This window comes from Ornithorhynchus anatinus, chromosome X1 (genome assembly GCF_004115215.2).
Source record: "Ornithorhynchus anatinus isolate Pmale09 chromosome X1, mOrnAna1.pri.v4, whole genome shotgun sequence".
NCBI lineage: Eukaryota > Metazoa > Chordata > Mammalia > Monotremata > Ornithorhynchidae > Ornithorhynchus > Ornithorhynchus anatinus.
Window position 1 is genome coordinate 90,672,247 of NC_041749.1, and position 22,848 is coordinate 90,695,094.

The 22,848-nt window shown below is 44.5% G+C and overlaps 1 protein-coding gene across 1 annotated transcript in view; it reads right to left on the reverse strand.

The window, feature by feature from the left end:
* PRKAR2A (protein kinase cAMP-dependent type II regulatory subunit alpha) overlaps nucleotides 1-22,848 on the reverse strand; it is a 149,491-nt gene that overhangs the window by 73,486 nt on the left and 53,157 nt on the right. The window contains exon 2 of the mRNA XM_029050513.2: nucleotides 7,573-7,608. Within this exon, the coding sequence (XP_028906346.1) occupies nucleotides 7,573-7,608 (36 nt within the window). The remainder of the gene's footprint in view (nucleotides 1-7,572; nucleotides 7,609-22,848) is intronic.

Sequence of the window (22,848 nt, forward strand, 5' to 3'; positions counted from 1 at the left end):
TTCAAAACCTTACTGAGAAATCACATCTCCTCCAAAAGGCCCTCCCCGACTAAGCCTTCATTTCCGCTAGTCACCCTGCCTTCATGGTCACCTCTGGACTTGGTTCTGTACTCTTTAAGCACTTGATATTCATCCCTCCCTCGGCCCCGCAGCACTTACGTATAGATCCATAATTTATTTTGACATCTGTCTCCCCTTTTATACTGTAAGCCCCTCGTGGGCAGGGAACAAGTCTACCCATGCTGCTGTACTGTACCCTCCCAGTGCTTAGTACAGTGCTCCTCACACAGTAAATGCTCGCTGATTGACTGAAGGCAACCTGCTTAAAATAATTTGAAGGACAGACCCAGTTTAAATTAGAGGCACTAAAACATTTTCAAATGAGATTTATTTGTTGTGGAATTTGGAGGTAAAAAACACCCCAAAAAACTCAGTACTCAAAGAATATGTACTAGGAAGAATTTTCCAACGAGTCTCTCCACGGGAGGTCATAGGCAATTTATAGCAGCTGTTATTTCCCTGCAACTACAAAAGGAGAGGAAGCACTGCATAAATTTTAAATCCCTTGAATCCAAGGAGACAGGGAAAGTCTCAAGTACACATTTAACTTCTTGAAGCTAAAGGATGACATTCAGTCAATCAAATACGTATTATGTGCAGAGCACTGTACTAAGCGCTTGTACAATAGAACAATATAATAGAGTTGATATACACGTTCCCTGCCTACAATGAGTTTGAAACCATGATGGGGGGCAGTGGGAAAAGGAGAGCCCAGATAAGCCCTTTGAGCGATTTAAGCTAAAATAACCCCGGGGTCCAGCCCGAGCCCCCACATGTTGACGACCCTGCGCCCCATCCCGTTGGTTGCCCACGGTCATGTCTCAAGAAGCGTCATTCCACAGGTGACCATTCATTTGTCATCCCTCTTCTCAATCTGTCTTCTATATCCGAATGGGAGTAATGATTCTGACCTAGAGATAATTCTTAGGTTGAAATCACTCTAGCAGATGTTGCATGACCCAATATTTGCTATTATCTAGAACAGGGCCAAGTCGTATCTTAAAATCATTAAGAATAGAGAAGAAAAGATGGATGATTTTCAGAAATATCTGAACCTCAACTTCTTCAGCTGTAAAATGGGGGTCAGATCCCTGCTCTCCCCTACTTCTTAAACTAGGAACCCCTTCTGGGATGGGGACTTGGCACACAGCATCACATAATCCCAAAATTTTTATTACATCCATTACAACAATTTTAAACAATAAATGAAAAATCTTACATTATTAAAAGTTGGCGGGAGAGAGAAAAATTAAGAATCCCTTTAGCCAATTAACCACTTTAGAGAATCAGCTATCACTTCTTTGCAAAGATTCAGAAGCAGGAATACAGAAATCTGCTGGTCTCAATCAAACAATGGTATTTACTGAGCACTGTACTAAGCACTTGGGAGAGTACAATACAACTGAGTGGGTAGACACAATCCCAGCCCTCAAGGAGCTTCCAGTCAAGTGGAGCTTACAATTTTCCAGTTACCAGAGACTGGAGAATAAAAACAAGTCTAAACTGTTTCTAACTTGAGGTTTCATTTTGCCAGGGGTAGGGAAAGGATCACAGAATGATCAGTTTTACTAATCATTAACTGACCTTTCTGCCAAAGGAAAAGTTATTCCATTTTGGAGTAGAAACATTTCTTTCTCCACCTCAAATTCCCAACATGATCCATGTTGGTGGTTGCTAGTCAAGAGAGACACAAATGCTCTCAAAAATGATACACTGAATGCCATTTGGTTCAAGAAGCTCTTGTCGGCACAGATCTGCAAGTCATTAAACTTTTTATTTTACAAAAACATGTTTTTCTTGAAGCTACACTTCTCAAAATCAATTTGAAATTCAATTGCAAATGTGATGAATGCACTGAAGATATGCAACACTTCTTCCCCTTGAGTATTTTATTTATTTTGAAAGGCTGCTCTTACACAAGCCGGTTAAGTCGCTTTTCGTTTCTCCTCCAGAGTTTCTGTAACCAAAGAGTAATTGTTTCTGGAATGACAAGTTACAGTGCAACTTGACTACTACTGACCCAGAAGTGTTTCGCTACTGGGGCTCTAACAGACCCACCTGATTACTTGGTTTGAATGACGTCAATAATTCAGAACGGTAAAAATCACTTCTCGCAAGCAATGATGTCTCATTTGGGAGATCTCAGAAGGAGAAATCACCATTGTCGGCTCCCTAACGTTTGACCCTTGGGGTGTGCTGAGGGTGAAGGCTTCCTTGAGCCTCCTTGGACTTGAACTGACTTTTTTTTATAATTATCATTATTATGGTATTTGTTAAGCACGTACTACATGTCAAGCACTCTTCTAAGTGCTGGGATAGATATGATTTAATCGGGTTGGATACGGTCCCTGTGCCACGTGGGGCTCACAGTCTAAGTAGGAGGGAGTATTAGGATTTAATCCCCATTTTATAGTTGATGAAACTGAGGCACAGATAAATTAAGTGACTTGCCCAAGGTCACACAGCAGACAAGTGGCATGGCAGAGCCAGGATTAGAACCCAAGTCCTCTGACTCCCAGACCCGTGCTCTTTCCACTAGGCCATGTTGATGATGATGATGGTGGGGATGATTTCCCTTTCTCCACTTCAAGACAGAGGGAGAAATGGAGGGGACACACTCCATGAGCTGACCCCTGAGGGTGCCTAAGGAAGATCCCCTTGAGCAACCGCAGAAGGTGGATCATTGATCTAGGTTGGTCTTGAGGGTGTACACCTCTGATCCTCCCCTCCACAGGGAAGGGATTGGGGAAGGAGGGAGAAAGACAGCAATGCTGTAGACTCACCCAAGTAAGAACTACTGGACTCGGAGTCAAACTCTGGTGGGTTCACCCTCCCACCTGGGAATTAGAACCATGACCAGGGTTACCTGCAAGAGTCTGTGTCACTAATTTTCTGCTTCCTCCTCTCCCTTGGGTGCCACGCCCTCTCAAAGCTCTGTCCCAAGTTCACCGCTCCCCTGCTCACAATGAAAAAGCTGGCACCACTGCTCGAGGGGACGCCACAAACAAATGTGTCCCCTTGAAGCTTCTTGGGGTAGAATCAAGAACCCAATCTCAATTATTTTCTTTGACCAACATTCCCGGTTCTGTTCTTGATGATCTGACTTAAGTCAATTGGACTAATATGGCTGTTGGGCCTCACCATGGAATGGAGACAAGTCGAATGGACTCAGACAACCCCACGAATCTTCACGAGTAGCCAAATTGGGGAAATCTAACTTGGAAAATCATTAAACTTTGTTTGAAATCATCTGCCTATGCCTAATACGAATCTACTGTAGCTCTAGGAATGACTGATTCATGGAACATCCAAGTGAATAGAAACTAAAACAAAGGTATAGAGAGAAAACTATAAAGCTACTGTTGGATATAACGGTAGGGAATTTAAAATGCTTTTTCCCCCCTCACACACAAAAAGTTTAGACATCTCTCATCCAAAGAACAAAAACACTAGTGCCGTGCCATTAAAACAAATTGTGTTGATAATATGTACCCTACGTAGTATACTGTCAATTGAGTGGTTCTAATGCAGTTCTATCCATTCCGAGGCATGCATTCATGACAACAGGCTACCCTGTCCCTATTACCTAGGGGACATCCAGCTGGTTTTTGAAAATGTTTAATCTTAGACCAACAAGGGGAGGAGAGAGGGTGATAGAGGGATAGAGGAAGAGAGGAAAAGGGAAAGGGTGCAAAGAGGGAACAAAGTGGAAGAGAGGCAGAGGAAGAAAAAAGTAGACAGACAGAAGAGACAGGGAGACAGACTCAGGGAGAGGGCAGAGAAACTGGGAATGGGAGAGGGACACAGGAAAATGGTACAGTGTCTTTTGACTGGAATACAACTTCGCTGATGGTGAGATTGTCTCCCGAGGGTGAGGGTCCCTGAGAGAGAGATGCTCTTACACATTTGGACACTGTGCCCTTGAAAATCTAGTAGGGCAACTTTTCTGGCTCCTTGCCCTAAGGAGGGAGCATTGCTCAGACACCAAGAGTGCTGTCAAAAGGCACTGCCGCCTCTCCCTCAACAAGTAGTCACGCTGGAGTTGCCTGCGTTTCCTAAGACTTGCTGCCTAGGGTTGGGACGGGCACTTGAGTTGTTTCTGCAATAGTAACAATGGGGTGTGCTAAGCCCCCCTCAAGATCTCCCTCAGTCTCTCTGGGCCCGGTGGTACACGTTGAGAGATGGCTGGAGGGAATGGGGAGTGGGGGGAGTGCGATCTGTGCTTGTGGAACAGAATCTCTCTGCAATCTCATCAGGAGTCCTGTGCCCTTATCCATTTCATATGCCACTGTTGAGTATGACACTGTTCATGGAGTATGCTAGCCATGAGTCAGTTGAAGCCCCCCATTTCTGGGCCAAGCCAGCCGAGGGGCTTAGAGGGTGAGGCTAAACCCATCAAGAAGGAGGAGAGGGATGGCTTATTCTGCTTACTGCCCTCCTGTTGGCTGGATTCAAAGCGGGACTCCTGCCCCTAGAAGCAGAGTGGCTTAGTTGATAAAGCATGGTTCTGGGAGTCAGAAGGAGCTGGGTTCTAATCCCAGCTCTGCCACATGTCTGTTGTGTGACCTTGGGCAAGTCACTTAACTTCTCTGTGCCTTAGTTACCTTAATCTGTAAAATGGGGTTACGAGTTTGAGTCCCATGTGGGACAAGGACTATGTCCAATCTCATTAACCCAATGCTCAGAACAGTACTTGACACATAGTAAGCACTTAACTATCAGTGATCCCACCTCCCCCTCCCTGGTGAGAGCCCATCGACATTGTTGGAGAAAAGGGGGTCGGAGGAAGAAGAGATGATAAGGGAGGGGAAGAGAGAGACTGACAGAAACTAAGAAGGGAGATGATAGCATTAAGAGAGGAAGAAAGCGTGGGATAGAGAGAGATTACAAAGAAGGAAACTCAAGGGATGGAGGGAGATGGGGAAATGTTCAAAGAGGACCTGGGTTCTAATCCTGCCTCTCCCATTTGCTTGATGTGTTGACCATGGGTAAGTCACTTCAACTTCTCTGTACTTCAGTTTCCTCATCGGTCTAATGGGGATGAAATGCCCAAGCTCCCTCCCTCTTAGACTGTGACCCCATGAGGGACAGGGACTGTGTCTAACTTGATTGGGTTGGCTCTACCCCAGTGCCTACTACAGTGCTTGGAACATAGTAAGTGCTTAGCAAATACCACAATGATTATTATTAGAATGTTTCACTGGGGTGCCAACACTGCAAAGAAGGGCAAACATGGGGCAGGGCAAGGCATGGCAAGGCAGGGGAGGAGAGGGAGGGAGAGAGGAAAAGGAGGGGAGATAGAAAAGAAGGGAGGGAGGAGAGTGAAAGCAAAGGAGGGGGAGAAGGGAGAGGAAGGGGAAAAAACGATCCACTTACTGTGGTACCATCTCCAACATCACTGGCCAAACAGCAACATCACAGGACAAACCAGCTAAGCAAAGGCCCTTGGCCCCTGCCACTCGGGCAGTCACAAAGGACAGAGGCCCCAAGTCGAAAAGCGGCAAGGCAGACATACAGGTCATGGAATTCACACAGTACCCCCAGTGGCTCTGAAGCCCTAATGTCCATCCACCTCTAAGATGTCCAGAGGCCTGGGAATGAAGCAGGCATACATAAAGCTTATTGCCATCGGGCACTGGAGGGAAGCCTCTGGACTGCCCCTGGAACCCAGTGAGGATGAGAGGAGCCTTGCAGGCCCCAGGGCTTAGGCTGGGGGCCATGGCCAGCTGGCTGGGGGGCGGGGAAGGGGGAGGAGGGCAGAGAGAAGTGGAACTGGCAACTTGGTTCTACAGCCAGCCCCTTTCCAGTTCCACTCATTCATTTGTTCATTCAATCGTACTTACTGAGCACTTACTGTGTGCAAAGCACTGTACTAAGCGCTTGGAAGAGTACAATATAACAACAAACAGACACATTCCCTGCCCACAACAAGCTCACAGTCTAGAGTTCCAAGGAAGTGGTTCCAAAAAACCAGTGGGGACAAAGCTATTTGCTTTATCCCTTCGGAGCCGATGCCCCAGTTTCACAGGCTTATCTAGTTCCCTTATAGCATGAGAACAATTCACTCTCAAAAACCCCACTAAAAAAAAAAAAGGGCACCAAAACTCGTGCCATAGTACCCACAGCGCCCGACCCTCATAAGGGTGCACGTTTGGTTCTGCCAACGCCACGATGGCTCTATTCAAAACAAGCTTACGCTGTCAGATTATCCCTTAATTCCCAATGGCGTGCTAGTCGAAATGTGTGGTGACAACCCACATTGTGGCAGAATTGAATGAATCAACTAATTTCCTACTAAATTAAAATCAGATTACAGCTAAAAACCCCACTGCAGATTACCAAGATGCACTCGGTAATCTAACCTCATTTAACAAATGGGGTTGAAGATATACACTAAGCTAATATTCGATTCATGTAGTACTAGGCACATGTGTTGTTTTCTCATTATTTAAGCTCTAATTGTAGACAACTGCAAGATACAGGTTGCCCTCATTGTAATTCCCAAAGACAACAGCCTGCACTAGAGTTCTTTGTCATTAATTATCACTGAACTAGAAAACATTACTCAAACCATATGTTCTTTAAATAGAAAAATATATCTAAACTCTATCTAAAAATCTCCTTGTGGACAGGGAATGTGTTTACCATCTCTGTCGCACTGTACTCCTCCAAGTGCTTAGTACAGTGCTCTCATACAGTAGGCACTCAATACATCCCACCAATTGATTGATACCTACTGGCTGAGCTCTAGCCCCTGTTTAGGGCTCCTGCACATGTGCAGAGCATGCATGTGCAATACAAAAGGCATGCTGGGGAGAGGTGGTGCAGTTTCCTCTTTCCCAAAATCATGCCCATTTGATCTTTCACCCAGCCCACTTTCTCTTTCACTGAAATTAGCAGTGAGATGCCGTGATCACAACTTTCAGGGCTGCAAAGCCTCCAGGGGGAGTAGCCTGGCTCAGAGGCAGTGCAACTCTACAAAATGGAGAGTGGGGGGTGGGGGAGGGAGGGAGAGGAAATGGGGAAATGAAGGAGAAGAGAGGAGGTTCATGGGTATCAGCTAGTTTGATATAAAAGTGATGAGGCAAAAATGGGGCTTTAGAAAAATCCACACTTTCACACTTTGTAAAGTTTTAAAACACCAGCAACTTGAAATACAAGCAAGATGGCTTTTAACAGTTCAAACAGAAGAAAGCAAATGCCTAGTACTGCAGACTTGAAGATTTGGGCTATGAAGGAAGGGAAGAAAATTTCAGATACAAACAAATTTGTTTTGCCATTAGCCTACAAATGACTCGATTTTACCTGTTTGTGAAAAACAGTTGTCAAAAACTACAATTAAATACAGTAAGATGGAACAATATAAGCATAATAAGTTCAGTCTTCCATAGAAGAAAATATCAGTCTATCAACACTCTTTGCATTCAACAATTTTTTTTTTTTAAAAAAAGCAGCTTAATGGTACTAAAGAGGAAAAAAAGGGGGAGATTTTTTAAAAAAAGAAACACATACCTGATACTCTTCTGTTGAACCTGTTAATCACAGGAGCTGTAAAACAAGAACAAAGCAATTAGCACTGCATAAAAACATTCACTACAATTAAGAATGCAAAATAAAAAGCTTATTTCCACCACTTCTCTCTTCTTCTAAGTATTGAAGTAGAGCTGTCATTCCCTTTCCGTACTTGTAATTTAAATGTTTAACTTCTCAGTGTTTTCCAAAAGCACGTTTAGTTACCTAAAGTGTCACATATTTGGAAGAAAAGTGTTATTCACAAGTGCAAATGAATTAACTGCTTTCTGCCACCAACAACCCACTTATTTGCCAGCAATTCCTCTAACCCCGTTTGTTGTATATCTCTGTCTTCAACAACCTCAGAACCAATTTTTGTTTGTTCTTTCATACAATGATCAGCATATTTCCTGCATTACATAGCTGTACAATCAAAGCTGGCTCTAATTTGAATCATACCCGTGGCTTCTTGAAACTGGCCTTCATGGCAAAGACACCGACGTGAAACGGAAGCTCAAATTTGCTCCTTCAAATACCCTTCCAAAATGACAAAACCTCTGGATCTGGGACCAGATCTTGGGCCTTGGGCACCCAAGCCAGGCAAGTAAGATGAAAACCTGACGGAGTCAGCATCGCCATTCTGCCTCCCCTACCCCACTCTAGCAATGTTCAGAGCTTCCCCCCTAGAAAATATCACAGCAGGACTCAAGGGCTAAGGCTAAACCCTCTCAGCTGAAATCAATTAACACCAACTGGCAAGAAACTGGGCCCTGAATCTGGAGATGATAGAACTAGAACTTTAAGATTACATTTGCCAGGTAGCTACTGGCTCTTAAGCGGCATGGCTCAGTGGAAAGAGCACGGGCTTTGGAGTCAGAGGTCATGGATTCGAATCCCGGCTCGGCCACTTGTCAGCTGTGTGACTTCGGGCAAGTCACTTAACTTCTCGGTGCCTCAGTTACCTCATCTGTAAAATGGGGATTAAGACTGTGAGCCCCACGTGGGACAACCTGATTCCCCTGTGTCTACCCCAGCGCTTAGAACAGTGCTCGGCACATAGTAAGTGCTTAACAAATACCAACATTATTATCTTAAACCATTTTAGCACTTTTGGATTTGGGTCCAGGAATGCCAAAGGAAAAAAAAGGGGAGCAGGGTATTCTCAGTCACCAATGGGTGGCACACAGACTGCCAACTGGGAGGGCCTTGCTAGTCCCTTAAGTCCAGAGCCCAGGGAGCAGGCTTGGGGAAATTCTGTGCTGCTCCACTCGCTTCCTCTGCCAACTAGAACCCCAGAAGGGATGGAGAGCGCGCGGACCAGGTTTACATGTACCAATGTGTCCCGCCAGGAGTGGACAGGGCTGGACTTGGACACTGCAGTCTCAGAGCTCAGAATGGGTCAGGCTGGGACTAGGGTTAGGCAACGCTGGGCTGGAAACAAAGGTTCTCAGCCCAGGAAGGAATCCACTAGCTGGCCCCCTGGGCATCACTGAATACTTTTAATACATAAAAGGACCCGACTGTACTAGGATGTACATTGTTGAACCTTAAGGACACGGGACACACAGAATCACGTGATGCGACACGTGTTAGGCCGGGCCTGTGGCATAACATAATAATGTACCATTTTGAGGAGGCAGCTGGACGAAGCTGGGGCCACTCAAACCTAGAATGAGTTTCAGGGGGTGAGAAAGGTCCCCTGACCCTACCATTTGCTCCAGAACCTTTGCGTCCCCCTCCTGGGTCCCTGTGAATACAGGTGCCAATTCCAATTCGGGGAATTCTCATCTTGCGAGGCGAAGCAGAGGGAAACCGAGCGCTTAAAATAAAAATGCCCAACAATTGTCTCTGGTGCCATTTCCAGACCAGACCAGACGAAAACCAGACGAATGACCACCCAAACAGGAACCCCTGCCCATGTACCTCATGCACTTCAACCTGTGAAACTTTCTCTTGTTCACACTCCTGGCAATCAAGAGCATTTCTTGGGCACTCTAGCCGCAGAGCACAGTACCAAACACTTGGAAGAGGACAAGAGAGTCAGTAGACATGATCCCTGCCCTCAAGAAGCTTACAACCCAGTCGGGGAGAAAGGCACTCAAAGATATTACAGGGAGGAGGAAGTAAGGGAATGTAAAGGTGAATACCTAAGCGCTATGGGGTGGGATATTTGAGGATCCAAGCGCTGATGTGGGAGTTGGGGGAATATAAAGTGGAGAGATTAAAAATTAATCAGTGACAGCCTCCTGGAGGAAAAAGGTTTTAAGAAGGGCTTTGAAAATAGGCAGAGCTATAGTCTGCATCATTTAAAGGACGGCAGAGTGCTAGGTGGAGGGCGGGGGGGGGGGGGGAACGTCGGCAGGAAGATGGCGGTGCGAGTGGCACAGTGACTAGTTGGCTGGCTTAACAGAAACAAAGAGTGCCAGCTGGGGTGCAGTGGGAAAAGAGAGTGGGTAAGTAGGAAGGACAGATTTGATTGAGGGCCTTAGCGCTGCCCTAATGCCTTACAAAGGTGAGGAGTTTCTGCTCAATGGGCAGAGGGACGGACAAACCACTGGAGGTTTTTGAGGAGTAGGATGACTTGTGCAGAATGACATTTCAGAAGCAATGTAAATTATGGGCTGGAGTGTGTAGAGCAAGGGGGGCCAAATGGATGGAGAGGAATGGGCAGATCCTGCAATGGGATTTTAATGACTGAATGTGGGGGTTTCAGAGAGCAGGAAGAGTCACAGATAATGTGGTTATAGGTTTGGGGGGTGGGGGCTGTTAACTGTGAAGGGAAACTTAGGTGTCAGAGAGAATATGAGAAATTCAGCTGTGAACAAAATTGAACTGGAAATGCATCCATCAGTTCTTTCAAACGCAAAGTGGACTCTTGGTCCCTTGTCTTTGCAATCTACAGAGAGACGTGGGCTTGATGGTCTAGGGCCAGTGGGTGAGAATAGGGGCTGCTCAGACCTCTAAAGTGACCATCACCCAGTCCCTTCAATTGGACTCAACTCCCCAAAAAAGGCAGCTCTCCTTGCTGAGATTAGGCTGCCCAGCTTCAAACTGCCTCTTAGAAGCTTCCTCCTTAGAGAATGAACCCCTCGCTCGCCCCCCGAGAAACAGGGACTGCGTCAAATTCCCACCTGGGTATTCTCTCTCCATGCTTGGCACAGTAATAGTAATAAATATTATATTATACAATAAATAGTAATAGCTATTACTACCACTCCAGTCCCCAGTCTCATTGGGTTTAGTTTTTCTAACACCGACGAAAATAAGAGGGGTGATAGACTGTAAGTGCCTTGTGGGCAGGGATCATGTCTCATCTTTGTGTTGTACTTTACCAAGTCCCTGGGTACTTATTACAGTGCAGTACGTTCAGTGAGTGGCCAATAAATACTATAATTGCTGCCATGGGAGATTTTGTAATTGGTACTTAGGGATTTAGGAATGGTTGTTAATCAGACTCTAGGCTAAGTGGGATAAAATAAAAGTTCTTGGGGAACTGTGGTTGATTTTTCACTATGCCTGAAAGAAGAGGCCTTAATGGCTTAGGATTGTGAGGGTCAGGAAAAGAGGACTCTGAGGTCAGGCAATAGTATATAACGACAGAGCGATAAAGGCTCAAGTGGATTTGATATTTGTCAGTTTTACTTGGGGGAGAAGTAATCAGTGTATGGAGGGGGGTGTAAGAGGTATAGAGAAGCAGCATGGCTCAGTGGAAAGAGTCCGGGATTGGGAGTCAGAGGTCATGGGTTCTAATCCTGGCTCCGCTGCTTGTCAGCTGTGTGACCTTGGGCAAGTCTCTTAGCTACTTGGTGCCTCAGTGACCTCATCTGTAAAATGGGTATGAAGACTGTGAGCCCTCCATGGGACAACCTAATTACCTTGTATCTACTCCAGCGCTTAAACAGTGCTTTGCACATAGTAAGCGCTTAAATGCCATCATTATTATTAAGGGACAGAGGGGCGGACTTGTGTTGAAACCAGCTGCAATTCAAAGCTGAGCTTAACTGGGGCTCTGACCGCTAACATCTTCAGGCCCACCTACAAACCAGTATTAACCAGGACTGCCTCATACTGGAGAGTTGGAAAATATCCTGAGCTTGACATAAACAGAGAAGAGAAACCAGAAAAATGATTCGTTGCACTGCGGTAGCTGGAGTGGATGGGGAGTCCGAGGGAGACCCATCTGGCCCAGAGATCGCTACCTCTTTTTGGAACTATGGGCCTTGCGGAAGTTGTGACTTCCAGATTAGAGGACTTCAGGGAACTCTCCATGGGGCTACCTTTGAAGATTATTTGAAAGCTTCAAGAAGTATAGAACTCAGCCTGAGCTACAAGGAGCATATGACCCCATTACTCTACCATCTGCACTGCTTCCCGGAGCAATTCAAAACGTTGACTTTGGTCTTTAGAACCCATCACAGTTTGGATCCTGTGAAATCAGGTCTCTCCTTATGCACCCACTTGACAGTTCTTTCAACCAGGAAGTTGAAGCTAATGGTTCCCAAACTGTATCTTCTCATCTTCCCCCTTAAAGCTCTTTGTGGGCAGGGAGCACATCTACCAATTCCATCATATTGCACTCTGCCAAGCCTCAGTATGGAGCCCTGCACACAGTATGCAGTCGATAAGAACCACTGATTGACCGGCCGATTGGATGGTTCACCCTGCCCCATCTCAAACTCTCTCCTCTCACTAGTCCACCAGATCCTAATTGTGTTGCATTTCACAGGAAAGGACCATCTTTGTTTTTTTTTTGAAAGATCCTGAGTAATGCAAAAATTATATTTAAAAGACTATTTAAGAAGGATGTTGGTGAGCTGAGAGCAAATGGCACAGGGCCCAACAGCTAGAAATCTAATATAATTATAAATAAAACAGTGGCATGATGGAAAAAGATAATTATCAAAGGCAAAGCAACACAGAAAATCCTCAATGCTGGTTTCTGAAGGTATTACAAAAATTAAGCTTTTTGTGAAAATAATATTCATTAAGTTTCATCTTAGATCCTTGTTTCCTACCTTTTAATATTGTAAACATTACATAGAAAGAGATATTCCTCTCAAACATTACTAATTTAGAACTGCTGGCCTACAATGAATCTCAGAAGCCAAAACAACCTGAACAACATTATCACTTGTGGTAAAACCCACAAAATCAATGAAAAACAGAATCAGTCGAGCATGTTGAGTGCCTACTGAATGAAAAGGACTGTAGTAAACATTTGGGAGATTTCCACAGAGGCGGAACCCATATTCTGCCCACAAGCAGTTTCCAATTTAATGAGGAAAACAGAAAAAAATGATACGCAAATAGAGGAAGCAGGAGAAAAAGCAGGAAGAAGAGCTAGGGGGAGTGTGAATGTCAAGATGAAATACCAGAATAAATTGAATGCACAAATGAATGCAGGCCTACCCGATTCCAAACAACTGCAAAACGTAAAATCCAGAGCTACGTCTAGCACTAATGGCTGATGTAGCCCAGGATCCATAAACCCCACCTGCCTTTATGTCTAATTGATGCAAGGAATTCGATTCCCTCCCCAACCCACTCTCCTATCCTTCCCCAAATACAAACTGAAAGCTGGTTTTGCTGTGCTATCTGAAAGCAGCAGAGAATCAGAGTATGGTCGAAAAGGCTACTAAATCCAGCTAAAAATCTGCGTTTCCACCTTCACTCCAATTCTTTGCTGTTGTAGATTACAACAGAGAACCTCCCTCCCCACTCCCAGCATTCAGGCACGCCCCCGCTCTGCCTCCCCCTACCCTCCCTATACACCACCAGATTCTCTGCTCATTCGGGAAGCAGTAGCATGAGGCAGTGTGGTAGAAAAGGCTACTAAATTTGCATAAATTTTTGACCTAACTCACCCTGACTCTGTGCTGCTTTCAGATAAAACGGAGATTATATGATAATCACATTGCAACTCCTTATTTAGTTAAGGTTGTGATATTACCCTTTGAATTACTTTAAGAGACAATCATTTAGTGATGCTTAATATTACAGAATAGGGCATGTAATTTCATATTATTTTTCCAGAGGTTCTGGAAACAGTTCCAATTTATTTCAAGTCTGCTTATGGGAAAATGCTCCCCATGATACCAACCATTCATGATACATCCACTTTTTTAAGGAATGTACTAGGGTTGTATCACAGAGTATCTCTATGCAGATATATGCTTATGTGTTATGGGGGTGCTGTGGATTGCTATGACTTGGGTGGTTGGAAATTAACTGAGGAAGATTTTCTGAGGAGATTGAATTTTAGGATGGTTTTGGAGATGGAAAGGATTGTGGCCTGTTGGATTTGGGAGGATGGGGGACCGGGGTCTTTCATAGGGGGCGGGGCATTGCGGGAGCAAACTACGGGAGGAGGATGAGTCAACAGGAAGGTACAAGTTTGGAGAAGCAGCATGGTCTAATGGATAGGGCACGGGCCTGGGAGTCAGCAGGTCATGGGTTCTAATCCCGCTCTGCCACATGTCTGCTGTGTGACTTGGAGCCAGTCACTTCATTTCTCTGGGCCTCAGTTACTTCTTCTATAAAATGGGGATTAAGAGGGTGAGCCCTATGTGGGACAGGGAGTGTGTCCAGCCGGACTACTTTGTATCCACCCCAGTGTTTAGAACAGTGCTTGGCACATAGTGAGCATTTAACAGGTAACATCATTATTATTAATAATAATGAAAGGTGACATTTGGAGGAGCAAAGAGTACGAGCTGGAGAACAGTGGATAAATACAGCCAGTACGTACGATGGAGACAGTTGGAATCAATGGCTACAGAAGTCTTGAATAGTGTCGGTTCTATTAAGGCTGTTCTGTAACCTCACATTCTAGATATCTTAGTTGTGCTCTAACATATATTTCCTACATCCAACTAAGACTGCAAATCTGAATCCTTTTACTTGGGTAGTTCCCTTAATGAAACACAATGCAAGACGATTTAGAGATGACTGAATGAGAATGTTCGTATCATTACCCAAAAGCATTTATTAAGTGCCCACCTACACATAGTGCTGTACGGAGCAAAGTCAGACAGACGTGGTCCCTGCCCTCTAAGGAGTTTACTATTTAATATAAGGTAATTTAGTTGTCTGCTTTGAAGTGTCTACCTCCTACGCACACCAGCGGCAGTGTGGGGCATCATGTGCTGGAAAAGCAACCCTGGAGACTACCTAGGACCTTTCCTGTCATTCTCTCCTGTTTCCTTAAATCCAAAACGTAAAGCAGGAAGGCTCCAGCAGTTCAGAGACAGCAGCAAAGACTTCCTTTTCAAACAATCAATCAAGAATTTGCATGTCTACTGGGTGCAGAGCACTAGAGAAGCAGCGTGGCTCAGTGGAAAGAGCATGGGTTTAGGAGTCAGAGGTTGTGGGTTCTAATGCCGGCTCAGCCACTTGTCAGCTGTGTGGCTTTGGGCAAGTTACTTAACTTCTCTGGGCCTCAGTTACCTCATCTGTAAAATGGGGATTAAAGACTGTAAGCCCCACGTGAGACAACCTGATTACTTTGTATCTCCCCGAGGGCTTAGAACAGTGCTTGGCGCATAGTAAGTGCTTAACAAATACCAGCATATTACTATTAGACAAAGGGCTGGGGAGAGTGTGAGCCTACCAAGGGACAGGGAACGTGTTTAATGCCTACTTGGATTCTCTTCCAGCACTTAGTACAGTGCTCGGCACATACAGCACATGCTTCATACACACTATTACTGCAGCTTGGCTCAGTGGAAAGAGCATGGGCTTAGGAGTCAGAGGTCATGGGTTCTAATCCCAGATCCGCCACCTGTCAGCTGTGTGACTTTGGGCAAGTCACTTAATTTCTTGGTGCCTCAGTTACCTCATCTGTAAAATGGGGATTAAGACTGTGAACCTCATGTGGGACAACCTGATTACCCTGTATCTAGCCCAGCGCTTAGAACAGTGCTCGGCACATAGTAAGCACTTAACAAATACCAACATTATTATTATTACTACTTCAACAGTAGTAGAAATGATCCCTGGACTCAAGGAATTTGAAATCTGGGCAGGGGGATAAGGATGACTGGATGACTGAAGATGGAGAGGAATAAGTAATAGAGTATATAAGATGTGAGCGTAAATATTCACAACCCCTATAGTACTTAAGTGCATAGGTGGTATGAAAGAGTCTTTCGGGGCACGAGCCACATATGACATCGATGATGTTACTGACTTAGCAGCAACAGTGGGAGAGCTAGCTGCCAGGCCCGGACTTGGTTCAAGTCGGTATTTATCCCGCTCGGAATCTCCCTCACTGATATCCCTGCCTCCAACCTCTTCCCTCTTCAGCCTACACTACACACTACTGCCTGAATCATCTTCCTAAAAACACTGTTCGGCCCACATCTCTCCACTCCTCAAACCCTCCCAATGAATACCCGTTCCCTTCCACATCCAAACTGAGCTAACAAGTTTTCCCAAGAGGTGCTGGGACAGTCAATACAGGTGATACAGTCAGCTGTCCTGGGGTTACGTACTTGGAAAAATCCCATGTTAAGGAAAACTCTCACCCCATGCCTGATGCTGTGCACATGTGTACAACTGTTTCTTCTGACAATGCGTGGAGCTATATTCAAGCAACATGCATCAACAAAACGCTCCTAATTCTGTCGCTGTATTCTATCCAGAATGCATAGCGAAAACGTGCATTAAAGCAGAACAGAGTACATTTTGGGCAACTTTTTACTGTGTTCTAAACCTGCACGAGGTTTATCAGCCTCCTGCTAACAGTATTTCTACAAAATCAAAAGGGCACACAGATTTCCACAGATTTAACAAGCTGATGTGCATTTAAAACCTGCAGCTTATGAAACCTCTTTGAATTAGAAGGTAAGGGTGCCATATCTCAGTGTGATCTCCCGAGATTCATACCCATCATGGTAAGAAGCACTTAGTACATAGCTTGGCACATAGTAAGCGCTTAACAAATACCATAATTATTAAAGAAGCCATTGGGTCAAGAAATCAACAGCTAAGAGATTAACCCTCTAATTCTCCATACAGAAAACTGAAGTTCACCTATCATTTTTATTACATCCTTCCCAAACCAAAATTGACCCAAGGGTGGAAACTAATGCCTTCTACTGCTCTGATATTTGCTACCACTTTCATGTTGTTCATATTAAGATCAGTCGGTGCTCACTTGATTGTAAGACAGAATTTAGTAAGCTCCTTGAGGGCAGGGATCCCGTCTATTGTACTCTCCCAGCTGCCTGAAAATGCTCAATCACCCTACTAGGCATTCTCTTTAAACTTCTGATGATTTACTTATATGGCCTTGTGAGGAAGTTCGTACATTGGAATTCAGAATCTAGAAGTATAAATGAGATGATGTTTTTGCTTGTGTCTCCCCCCAGCAAGGGCTCTGCCTGGAAAGCAGACGGGGATATACCTCGCTGGACAAATCAGCAGGTGTGGGATTCCCCCCCGCTCAACCAACGTCTCCTGAACTTGCCTGGGAAGAGAGAGAGGTTGAGAGAATGCGACTTATTGGAAAATACGCAGCCCAGTGCTGCAAGGAGGAAGTGTTTCCTGGCACCACTGTTTCTGTTCCCTTTTAGCTTTGTAGTGGATGGGATTAATTAATTCATTCATTCAATCGTATTTATTGAGCACTTACTGTGTGCAGGGCACTGTACTAAGCACTTGGAAAGTATAATTCAGCAACAGAGAGAGAATCCCTACACAACTACGGGCTCACAGTCTAGAAGGTGGGGAGACAGACAACAAAACAAACATGCAGGAACCGATAGTCCTGGGTGAAAATGGCTCCTAGGTGGCAACTGGCAGGGAGGCCTGGGGCAAAAGGAATGCATGCCATCTTTGCCTCTGCCCTGCCTGATGTAACCACAAATCCTAGAGGAGTGGGGCTGTGATCAAAGTGGTCTGGGGGGAAGGGGGGGGGGGATAACTTGTTGCCTTTCCTAGTTGCCCACCAGGCCACTGCTTTCTCATTACTATAGCCAACACCACCATCCTCCCTGCCCTCCAAGCCAACAACCACAGCATTATCCTCAATTTACCTATCTTACTGAATCCACCTATTCAGTCAATCACCAAATCCTGTCAGTTCTATCTTCCCAACAGCTCCAAAATCCACCCCTTCCTTTCCATCCTTAGAGAAGCAGTGTGGCTTAGTGGCAAGAGCCCGGGCTTGGGAGTCAGACATCACGGGTCCTAATCCCGACTCCGCCATTTGTCTGCTGTGTGACCCTGGGCAAGCCACTTAACTTCTCTGTGCCTCAGTTTCCTCATCAGTAAAATGGTGATGAAGACTGTGAGCCCCATGTGGGACAACCTGATTACCTTGTATCCAGTCCCAGCCCTTAAAACAGTGCTTGGCACATAGTAAGCACTTAACAAATACCATAATTATTATCCAAACTGCCACTATGCTGGTCTAAGCACTTATCATATCCTGCCTCGACTACCGCTTCAGCCTCCTCGCTGACCTCCCTGCCTGCAGTCTCTCCCCTCTCTAGTCCATACTTCACTCTGCTGCTCAGATCACTTTTCTTAAAAAATGGTTCTGTGCACATCTCCGCGCTCCTTGGAAACCTCCGGTGGTTGGCCATCCCTCTCTGCATCACACAGAAACTCCTCACCATCAGCTTTAAGGCACTCAATCAACTCTTTCCCTCCTACCTAATTTCTCTCCCACTCTAACACAGATTGCAACATTTACTGTTGTACTGTATTCTCCCAAGCGCTTAGTACAGTGTTCTGCACATAGTAATCACTTAATAAATACGATTGGCTGATTGACACTTTGCTCCTCTAACACCAGGCTACTTATTGCACCTCGCTCTCTTCTCTCTCTCACTGACAACTCCTGGCTCACGCCCCAAATTCCTCCCCCTTCATGTCCGACGGACCAGAATCCTACTCCCCATCCTAATATACTCCTATCCTCCTCCAGGAAGCCTTCCCCGACTGACCTCTCATCTCCCCTATTGTCCCTCCCTTCTGCATTGCCTTTGAACTTGGGTCCGTATCCCCTAGGCACTTTGATATCGCCTCGCCCCCATCACATTTATGTACAAATCCTTATACTCTGTTGCTTCCCTTACGTTAATGCATTTTCAAGTCCACTTCCCCCACTAGAATGTAAGCTTCTTGGGGGCAGGGACTGTGTCTACCAACTCTACCGTACTTTTCCAAATTACTGCAGAGCTCTGCACCCAGTGAATGCTCAATAAATACCACTGATTGATGATCAATCAATCTCTTCCGTAGCCTCAAGCCCACCTCTTGCAGGTGCATGAAAGTGACCAGTACTGTTGGGAACTGAAGAAATCCTTGCTTGTGGCCACAGTGGCCATTTTAGAAGTGATGGAGGTGCCAGAGTGTCAGAAGTAAGCCTCCAGCTCCCTGCCTCCCCCTCTCTTCTGTGTCTGTCATATACACGTAAACCACAATTTTGCTAATAAAGTCTAAGTCCTCGAATGCCCTAGGTGGTCTTCTGATTCTGGAAGAGACTCATCTTTGTTACTCATTAGGTATTTTCTCATAGCCACTTTCTTCACTCCACCATATCCCAAGGGTTAGTTTGAAGAGGATTAATCAGTGATAGTTAGGAAGAAGAAAAAAAAAGCTAGCGCTTACGGCAATGAAAATGCTGTTCTTTCACATGTATTGAATGTCCACAAAGTGTAAAATGACATGTTCCAAAAATGGATGTACCGAGAAAACACCTCTACGTGATAAACTAAAATGACAACAGAATTCTCCTGAATTCACTGAATTATGTAATACGGGCGCAGCAGTTTTACCATGCTTCGACTGAGCAAATGTTAGCGCAAACAAAAAGTGCCTAAAATATAAAGGGAATATGAGATATCCAGATTTTTTTTCCCCTAACTTGTTCACTCATGGGCTTCACACTGAGTTGATTTTTTGAATGCCGGGAATTATGCTGACAAGGAAAGAAGTGCATTTCATTAGGTATGGTACATCTAAAACTGTTGCCATGGAGACAGGCAAACAGCACCAGGGCACACCACTTTTATTTGCTTCTTTCATACCTTGTCCAAAAGCAAATTAGAAATTTATCAGCAGCTTAATTTTAAAGTGATTAGGGGAAATTTTCACTTCATTGGAGTTTAAAGCCATTCAAAAATCCTCAACAGAGCTCGAAATATCTTCTCAAAATCTTCGCTTTATTTTAAATATTTGTCTTTGTTATTGGAAATAATTCTGACTCTTTAGTAAAAGGTTACATATTCTGTACGATAGAACACACCTCAAGACAAATTCCACTAATTTGATTTTTCTGTAGAGTACCACATATTCATTTTATTACTGAGAAAGTGTGGTTATTAAGCTCAGGGATCATTAAAAGATGTATATTTCTGGACAAATGATCTCTCTAAACAGCCATTCAAAATAGTACAAAAACTGAGCCCTCTTCCATAAAAATGAGTATTTCAATATTTGGCATCATAAAATATTTTTACATTTCCTTCCTCAGATACTGAGAGTATAGTAATAGCTTATGAATAGAAGCTACTTCCAATAGCTTTCTTAAACCTTCTCAAGACTTGAGGAAACAAAGAACTCTGAATACCCAGTCCAATTTGCTTTTTACGCGTCTAATAGCTCTCAATCAATTCAACTGATTTCCCTCAACCTGGAGTTTACCTAATTAAATGAAAATTATTTTCACTTATGTAAACAGTTATTTCATATACAGAGGAACCAGAGGGGGAGAAAAAAAACCAATCCTTGAAAATGTTTCAAAGAAGCATACAAAAAAGTAAAAGCCTTCTGAAGCAAATAAAGTAGAAAATAGTCATTCAAACTAGGGGATTGTTTAGACATAGTATTGCTTAGAGAGAGGGGGCTGGGTAACATGACCTTTTGAGGTTCTTTCTAACTTTAGCTTTCTATGATTAAACTTTATTAGTCATTTGGTTTGTGCTTTCAGGATTGGGAGAAACCTAATAGCTAATAGGCTTCTACTAATATTTTATCACTCCTTTCTATAATTGCTACTTGTGCACAAGAGGATGTTTGATCAAAATCGGCCTACATAACCTGACTCCGGAAGTTAAGAAAACAAGTACCCAGCGTATATTTTTGAAGCATTTTAATTTTAGACTTAGATTACTGATCTGTGCATAATTTTCATCTGTCAATTCCACTTACGCCTGGGTATTCCACTCCCAGACTAAGAATTAATCTTAAATGGTTTCTGCATACAATTCTTGTGATTTTGCTCTTTTGATAGGTAGTTTTCTGTTACAATACAGTCAAGGTTTTCATTATTGAAAAACCTGATATGTTGCCTTTTGAACTCTACTCAATTATCTCCCCAGTGGTTTTTTTGGTATATTGATCTGAGTCTACTGACATCTTAGTATGTGAAAGCTGTCTTGACAGACTTAAATACCTTTCCTCCTCTTTATCAGGACATACTCTGCCCAGTCAGAACTTACTGTTTATGCTGAATTTACAGTTTACATAGGAATCTCCAAGTCAGTCACAGATAATATCAAAGTGGCCTAGTGGAAAGAGAACGGGCCTGGGAGCTGGGAGACTTGTGGTCTAATCCCAGCTCCGCCACTTGCCTGTCATGACCCTGACTCTTAACTTATCTGGGCCTCCATTTCCACATCTGTAAAATAGGTATTAAATACCTGTTCTCTCTGCCCCTTAAACCGTGTGCCCCATGTGGGACTCAGACTGTGTCCGATTTGATGATACCGTATCTACCCCAGTGTTTAGCCCGGTGCTTGGCACACAGAAAGCACTTAATACCCTGTTATTATTATTGTTCTGGCGGCACCTAGGACATCTATACACCTGCCAGATGCAGTGCAGCTTTTTATGCCACTTGGGTTTTATTACTGGGGCTCCTCCACATTTGGGCCATTACTGCCATGAGTCCCCACTTTCAATTCACTCTGCAGACCACTTGATCCAAGCTCTCAAGTCTGACTGGTTTACAGGCTAGATCAGTCTCTGGTATTGTGATTACCATACCCCCTACCCTGTTTTAGACCTGGCTTGGACGTGGGGGAGAGGGGACACCCAGGCCGCAGCTTCAAATATGCAATGGTCTCCATGGATTTGTTGGGCAAGTCCCTGCAGCTCACGTGGAGAACATCGGCACCTCTGCCCCAACTCACATCACAAGTGCAGTGGTGAATTCCCTAAGCGCAACCTGGGTCGCCCTCTGATCCAGATGAGACCCAGGCTCTGGTATGCCGGGATACAGCCTGGGACCAGGTTGGGCCGAGGAAATCTAGACTTTTCTAGGCTCCGCCCAACCACCCTGCCGGCCTTACTTCTCCAGTTTGAAGGCAGGGGCGCGCTACGAAGGGTCTATGGTGTGGGAAGCCTGGAAACCCGATAAGCCTCTCAAAGACAACTTGAAACCAGAGGCCACGGCAAAGACAGAAGTGGTTTTTTCGCGACAATGACTCCCGCTGGGCATCCAGCACGCACCCTTGTTCACTTCAATCTGCGGCCTTCTCAGATTGGTATGGCAACCATTTTGGAAAATCAGCAGTTGTTCCTTCTACTTCTGGCACAACCTAGCTCATTCTATAGGGAATAATAGAAACTCAGGGGAAGAAGGGTGTGCACATGCTCCTGAGACCAAAACAAAGAGTCAAAGTGCTTAGCTCTGCCCCTCTGCCAACTTTCTACTCTCTGCTCCCTTTCTTCACCTACAGAAAATCAGCTCACAAGCAAATTTTAATTTGACATCCCTGTTCTAGACTAAACGGAGCTCATTTTCAGAAGGCTTAAGTTTTTCGGGTCTATAAAATTTTCTGCTTCTCACCTTGGGATCTGCTTTTTCTATTTTAAAATGTTCAACACATTTCCTTCTGCAATTGACAATTTCCCACAAGCTGCCTCTTCTCCAAGAAAACATGAAAAAAATCTCAGGCCTTGCGATGTTACCCTCCCCAAAATTCAAGCTACTCTAAGAAAATGGACTGTGCTCAATACCAAAGCCCTCCAAAACTTTCCCAAAAAAACTGAAAAAAATGAAAAAAGAATTTCTGCTTTTGCCTAGTCAGACAGCATAGAAGAAGAAAAGATGCCAAGCTAGAAGTGAAGAGACCAGAGTTCTTTGCTCTGTGACCTAAGCTTTCCATTCCTCAGCTTCTTCGCATCTTCGTCTTTAAGTTGACAGTGAGTGAATCAATCAATTGTATTTACTGAGTGCTTACTGTGTGCAGAGCACTCTACTAAGCATTTGGGAAAGAACAACAATTTAACAGTTGGCACACACATTCCCTGCCCATGATA